The following is a 7,300-nucleotide window of genomic DNA, read 5'->3' on the forward strand; positions in this document are numbered from 1 at the left end:
GTGGGATTTCTGCTGCCTTTGCTGCCTGTCAGTGCTTTGCTCTAACGGGGGAACAGCTTTGCCTTTAGCTGTGGCACAGAAGTGATTAAGCTGAAGCTATTAAGGCTACATAACTCCGCAGAGCTGAGGCGCAGGGCCCCAAGTGTAGGTCGCTGCCCACGTTGTGCCTGTTGATGTGACGTTCTCGGCTCCTGCTCAGTGCTGGCAAGAGGAGAAGGTTTTCCTGGGGCTGCTAAAAGCAGCTTCTGCGTTGCCGCACAGATGATACTCCGGTGCTTGTGTGTACCGGGGCACGGTTCTGTGTGAGTGTGTTTGTACAGATGGATGGGTGTTTTGTCACCGTGTTTGACAGCCCTCGTTCCACCTGGACTGGCACAGCTCGTACCTGCGAAAGGGTAGAGGCGCTGCTTGTTAGAAAGTGGCATTTGAAAATGCGATGCTGTTTGGTTGGTTTTTTTTACTTCTGCCATCCCAAACCAACCTTTTCAGGTAGCCAAGAAAAGCGCTACTTGGGAAGTGGCTAAAAGAATAAAAGAAATATTTTTCCAGGCTTTCTCCCCAGACCTGCCAGCACAGCTAATACTTTACACTTCCTCTTCTCCATTCCCTTCTGGCTGAATCATCCTTTCTCTTTCACATGTTCCCTTTCTCTCCCTGCATCCACCCACTCCCTGCCATCCCACTCCCAGTTCCTCCAGCCCTGTGGTCCTTCCACCCTCAGGGATCAGCAGGACGTTGTCCCAGCTCCCCGCTCATCGTGGGCTGGGGCCGTGTGTGCTGTTGCAGGAGCGGAGAGGATGAGTTGGGCCAGTGCATTCTCTCAATGCTTGATGTCCATGGCTCATCCCAGAGGGGTGGAAAATAAATCTCAGCTTTGCCCTTTCTTTCCTTGGCTTTCCACATCTTTATCCTGCTTGTTTGGCCAGCTGCTTTGAAGCAACTGGTGTCAAGAGCCGTGAGAGGCAGTGCTTCAGTGCTGGGCTCCTCCAGTCTCTGAGAGCTGCTCAGTTTTCTTTGTAAGCTCACGATTTCCTTGCTGCACGTAAAGGTAAACCCAGGTGGAGACCGAGCACCTACGCAGCGTGGGCTGGAGATCTTCCCCTTCCAGCCCCGTGAGTCCCTCAAACGAGTTTCTTCTCAAGGTCTTACTGTGGTGCTCAAACTTGAGCTCTCTTGAGAAGATCAAAGACACTTGGAAAACATTTCTTCAAAGAAGAATCCCACCCTCCCCGGCATTGCTAATTTCTTTTCCTTGCATTAATTAACCTTTAATTAAAAGTTACGTTTCCAACTTGTCCAAGGGCGGGGTTGAGAGGAGGAGAAAGCTGCAGTTGCAGGGGGACTGGAGTGGGGCTACCTCTGTCCCACTGGTCCCAGCACCCTTTTATTCTTCCAGCCACACTCCCAGTGACACCCCAGGGACCTGGCGGGTGCCCAGGCTCCTGCGTCCAGCTTCAGGGTCTTGGGTGGGTGAGCCCAGGCCGTGGTGCTGAGCCTTGGGTTTCACTTTTTCTGCCCATCCTCGGGCTGTGCTTCCGCCGGCGGCCGGTCACAGCGCTGCGCTTTCAGTCTTGCGCGTGTTTTGGGTGGTATTTCAACATCTGTTTATTTTTCTTATCTCCTTGAGCTCTGGGCTTCCTGTGTTCTTCTCTACGCCTGAGCAACTTGCTAATTTGTATTCATTGCTGCTCTTTTTCTGGCTTTTATCTTCACCTGTTTTTAGAACTCCTTTCACTTCCTTCCAGACAGGGCAAGTTTAAACCCATGGGGACTTTGTTCCTGGCTTTCAGTTCCCAATTTTCTTTCCCATGCTTCTCTCTAAAGTGTAGCTTGGAATGGCTAAACCTGGTAATTCATTTTAGACCGGAGAATTTGGATTCTTTCAGGGGGTGAAATTCTCTATTATTTATGTATATATGCAGACAATCTGTTTTCAGAAATGTCTTACTTTGGAAACCAGTTCTGGCTCTTCTTTCTCATTCCTTTGTCCCTCCTGGACAGCAAAGGCTCAATTCTCCATTTCTTGGGGTTTGTGTCAGCAGTGGATTTATGGAATTGGACCTGGACTCCAGACCTCACTGTGCTTTATGATTTTTGATCAATTTTTCTTTTCTGTGGCATTCCCCTTGAGTAAAACCTTGGTCATGTTAACAAATGGGGCATCTTGTTATTTTTTTAAGGTAGAACAATTATTGCACACTTGGACAGCTGCAGCAGTCTTAATTTGATGACAGCTTTTCATTAAAGGACCTCATTAAGGTTCTGCCTCTCTACGTATTTATCAGCAGTTGCAAATGCATTGGCGTGATGAAATCAAGAGAATTGTACAACGTTATCTTTAAGAAACACTTGGCCCAGAGCTAGGTGTTTCTCTGCGATAAAGGAATAGTGCAATTATCCCACTTCCTGCAGGAGAACCAAATAACATAATGACAGCCCTGCCAGTCTGCAGCGACACGTGGCGGGAGTTGCTTGAGATGTGAATTATGGTCTTTCCGCAAGGAAAAAAAAAAAAAAGGTAGGAAGCACCTATAATCTGGTTTGATTTTTGCTGCGTTCAGCTCAAGTGCTCCAAGAACCACAGAAACGAACGTGACAGTGCTGTTCACCTCTAATTATGAGAGTGGAGAGCGATGGAGGTGTCGACCAGGTGTAGGGCTGTGACGACAGCGAGTGCAGGCTGCAGATCCTGTCATCACCTTTCCCTCAGAGGGCTTCCCATCCCGGTATCTATCCATCCCTTTCAAAAAAAAACTTCACCCAAAGATGAGAGTCCTGGCATCGATGGATTTGATTGATCAAGCTCAATTCAGCAGCAGTGAAAGACCAGAGAGATGCTTCAGGTGTTTGGTCCGGGGTGGGGTAAGAGCAGAAGTTTCTAGCCAGCGGTACAAGGGATGCCAGGAAGGTGATGGTTGGAGTCAAATGAGTTGGTGCCTCGGACACACAGAGACAAGGATAGTCCCTCCTCACTTGCACCAAATGCTCTGTGAGGGAGTTTGCCAGGCTGGATGGACTGTGTCCCACACAAAGGACTCCCCTCCTTCAGGAGAGGGAAAAAATGCCACCGTCGCTCCTCAGCAGGGTTGGCAAGAAGCAGCAGCAGCAAACTTGGTGCTTTAGAGGTACCACTGTGGCTTGAAACAAGGTGCTGAGCAGAGTCTATGACTAGGTGTAAAAGGCTGTATTTACCCGTGTAAGTAACCCCTGCTTCAGGGAGGAGGCCTGAGAGCAGGAACTGGTCATTGCACGTTGGCCGGTTGGAAGAGCAGGACATACTGGGGGGGCTGGAGGCATTCTTGGAGGGGAGGGGAGTCGCTTTTCCTGCCCGGGTGAGCTTTTCTCAGCACTGCAGGTCTGCATGGAGACAGGGTGAGGGGTGCAAAGCTGAGCACAGGGAAACCCAGTGCAGGAGACATCAACAGAAAACCATTCCTGCAAAAAATCCACGGGGTGCCAAGCCCAGCCTTGTGCTGGGAAGCGAATCTGCAGACGCAGCACAGCTTGTCCTCCACGTGTCTGTACCCTGGGTCCCTGCGTGCTGCCTCCTCCTCTGGGGAGTCCTCTCTGCAAAATTCAATGGGAGTTTTCTTTTCCATCTATTTCAGTGGCCTTGTGCTTTACATCTTGGCTTTTGCTGCGTCATGCTCTCTCTGTTCTTGTTGCTCCTCGTTCTGGTGGATTGGTTTTTGCCTTTGGAAGCATAGTGTGCTTAGCTAGCAGCAGAGTGAACACATGTCGGTGGCCTCATTACTCACAGTTGGCTCTTCTTCCCTGTCAGGGTGGTGGAAAGAACTTCCTTCACTGGAAGCAAGATCAAGATTTAAATCATTCCCGTATTCCTGGCAAGCCACTGCTTGCAAGCTTAAAAGCCATCGGTTGCCCACTCCTTTATTTTCCTTCACCGGGGCAGTCGCTTGCGTTAGGGGTGTTTTCTGGTTGAGAGGTCCCTGCAAGAGCAGGCTGGAGGTGTTTTCCTTGAGGCGGTAGAAGACTAAAGGAAGGGTGGATTTAACCTTGGATGGCTGTGCAGCTCTTCTGTTCCACCTTGCTTTCCAGCTGTTGATGCGTGGCACCACCAGCGCTCCTCATCTACTGAGTAACTCGGCACCCCACAAAAAAAAAAAAAAATCAATGCTGATAGTGTAAAATATACTGGTTTGGATAAGACTTAGCCTTTTATTATTATACCTTTACTTGATACGAATTCAAACTCCGTCATTTCCTTTTTCCAACACTCTAATTATGTTTTCCTTTTGATCTGCAGGACTGTGTGCAATTAAACCAGTACAAGCTGCAGAGCGAAATAGGCAAGGTACGGTACTGGAGCTCCTGTTTGTCACAAGCAACCTGCATGCACACACACACCAGTACGGGTGGAAAGGCTGCACCAACCCCAGGGCACCTTGCCGGCCAAGACTCCTTGCAACTTGTGTTTGTTTTGAGGGGTTTTTTTCTGTCTTTTTTTATCTTAGTTTAAGCAAGTTTTGTTCAAGGTCAAAGTGGAGCTACTTCCTCTGAAATCTAAATTTATTTTCCTTCCCTCCCTCTGAAGGTGGTTAAGCTGGCTCCCTTCCAGGGCATTTGCTTGCCAAATGCAACACTAAGAGCCTTTGATGCATTAATACAACTCAATAAGGAATGAAAAAAAAATAAAAATCAGGGCAGGTCCCTGGTCTTCATAAAAGCTTAAACTAGTTGAAGTTTTTTGTGGTCGCAGTGAAATGCTAGTTTAATTCTAGTCCATGCTTAAAAGCTGCAGAATTATTCAGAAGAGATTCCCTCAAAGTTATTTAGAGGTCTGGGCTGGTGAGCAGTGCAGACACCTGCACATCTGGACGGCTGCCACCACTGCAGATGGGTCTGCGAGCGGTGGTGCCGTCTGGAAGCTGCACCTACCTTGGCGGTCAGAAGGGACTGACTGCACCCTCAGCTGCAGAGACATGCCCCGAGAGCTTCGTTAGCTCAGACTCCTCTCCCAGCCGAGAGCCCCGGGGCTGTCGGAGGAGGCGCCCTGGCCCGTCTGCACCGTGGGCTGGGTGCTTGGCTGTCTGCACTCGGGGTGTGAGGGTGGAGATGCCGCTGCTGGTGGTACAGTAGCAGATGTCATCTGAAGCTCACACATGGCTTCAGACCCTCTTACAGTTTCATCATTAGTTTAGGTATATTTTAAGGAGGGTGAGGCCTCTTCTCTGGTGAATTTGTGCCTTCCCTCTCCTCCCCTGTGGATCACAGCAAGCAGTTAGGCACCCTGAGGTTGGTAGAGGGTCTGTGGGACTTGCTTTGCTTCTGGTTCAGCCCGATGGATTGTCGGTCTCCTCTGAGACCTGGACTTTCATTCCAGGTCTCAGTGAAGTTAAAAAAAAAAAAAAAAATGTTTTGAAAGCTGTAGTGATCATCCCGCTCATTTATTCAACACGTCAGGGATGATACCTACCATGGTGTCATGTCTTTCTTGCTTAAAATGTGTAGTTTTGACACAGAACTGTGGAAAAACAACAGTTTGGATGGAGTTTGGCTTCAGGCTGTCGCTGGAGCTGTGGATACAGCAGCAATCCAGGCCTGCATCTGCCCAGGCAAGAGCTGGTTGGTGGAAGGCAGGCAGCTGGCCCTCCCTGAAGTCTGTTTGTTCCTGAGAGATGGAGAGCTTTCCTACTGGAAGTGGTCTTGCGCAGAACCGTGGGAAATGTGTCTTGGCAGAATTTCCAAACTTGCACCAAAAAAATCCACTTAAAAATTACTCTTTTCTCACCCATATTTGAGTTAAGGCAGACGTGGCTTTGGCTTAGGGCAGGAGGTGATGGGTTCCTCCAAAAACTGTTAATTCCTCAAACCTGTGGCTCCAACAGAGCTGCCAACACATGCAACCTTGCCGTGGGGTCGCCTCCCCTACAGACTTTACTCGGGGTAGACGTGTCCTGGGGTCTGGAAGGTTTTTTGGGGTTGTTTTTTATTTTTCCCCTCCTGTATAAAGCCACAGCCTACCAGCCTTGAGCAGCAAGGAGACAAGGTGGAACTTCTGAATTGACTTGTACAATTGGTGTTTATTTTTAGGGTTCTTACGGCGTTGTGAAGCTGGCCTACAACGAGAACGACGACAAGTATTACGTAAGTGTCTCTCCTCTGCTCCTTGCTGCTGCTCCTCATTCACCTTTTTCCCCCTTGAGAGCTCGGTTCCCTCTGCCCGTTTACTTTTACCATATGCATTTCTGATTCAGGTAGCACACAAGGAATTGAACCTCCCCGGTGGGCACGGAACAGCTGCCTGCGTGTGGTGCCGAACGGGAGGGAAATCGGGTGGGCTGCCTTACGTAACAGGCAGGGATCTCAGAGGCAGGCTGCAGAAGCATTGCTGCTGATTTGTCTTGACATTTTCTAGCTCCGAAGCAGGTCACCTGAAATTAGAGGCACGTGGGTGGTGGTATTCAGAACCTGCTGTGCGTTGGAAGAGAGGTCTGGAACGAGCAGGCGTGTTTTGTAAGGGAACGGGGGCGTTTAGCAGAAAGATGCTGAGTGCTGTGGCCCAGCTGGGCAGTGCCTGGCTCCCCTGCATCCCACCCCCTTGCAGGATGCCTCCCTTCACGCCGAACCGGAGCTCCCTGGCAGCTCGGGAGCTGTAGGGTGCAGGGCAGAAGGCAAAGCCGGACTTTTAAATCCTTTGATGAGCTAAAACCAGAGTTTGAAGGTCTCGGATTCAAAAAGGTTGCTTATGCCGAAGGCTCCTTCTCTGTCCCTCCTTTATCAGAAGCAAGTGGATCCTAAGTGTGGAGCTGGGATCCCTGCAAAATCTGTCTGCAGATGTGCTCGTGGCCCTGAGCCTGCCCCGTGACACCTTTTTGTTCAGGCTGGGGGTCCAGAGTGAGACAGCTGGCAAAAGGAAAACCAACTTGCTGTGTGCAGCTGTGCCTGAAGGCTTGTGGAAAGGGCTTTCAGCAGTTTGTGGTGGGTCCCAGGGCAGGTGTCTGCTGAGTAGAGCTGGGTGGTTGCAGGCGCAAACCCTGCTGCCCTTGGTGCAGCCCTGGGCTGCTCCGTACTGTGTTTGGTGAGAGGGGTCCTGCAGTGGAGCAGCCTCTTTTGGGTGGAAATGGGCCCGTCAGAGCACCCGGGCAGACTCACGTGCTGCTGCCTGTCCCAGTGCACGGAGCTGTTGGTCCTGGCACAAAGAGGAATAAGAGTATGGTGTGGAGATGTGAAGCATGCTCCTTCCCTCTTAGTCCCCAGCTAACTTTTCCTCCCTGATCCTTGGCTTTACAAGCAACATACCGTGTTGGAGGAGAGAGGTGGGCATGGTGTGCCTGAT

At 50.2% G+C, this 7,300-nt stretch overlaps 1 protein-coding gene across 1 annotated transcript in view; it reads left to right on the forward strand.

The window, feature by feature from the left end:
- The window catches only part of LOC104273605 (calcium/calmodulin-dependent protein kinase kinase 1-like), a gene marked incomplete at both ends in the record, with an annotated part of 10,184 nt that extends 4,076 nt beyond the window's left edge, over positions 1–6,108 (forward strand). The window contains 2 exons of the mRNA XM_009868989.1: positions 4,268–4,315; positions 6,055–6,108. Coding sequence (XP_009867291.1) covers positions 4,268–4,315; positions 6,055–6,108 — 102 coding nt within the window. The remainder of the gene's footprint in view (positions 1–4,267; positions 4,316–6,054) is intronic.
- Positions 6,109–7,300: the final 1,192 nt, after the last annotated feature.

The sequence above is a fragment of the Apaloderma vittatum genome, unplaced genomic scaffold (genome assembly GCF_000703405.1).
Source record: "Apaloderma vittatum isolate BGI_N311 unplaced genomic scaffold, ASM70340v1 scaffold3250, whole genome shotgun sequence".
NCBI lineage: Eukaryota > Metazoa > Chordata > Aves > Trogoniformes > Trogonidae > Apaloderma > Apaloderma vittatum.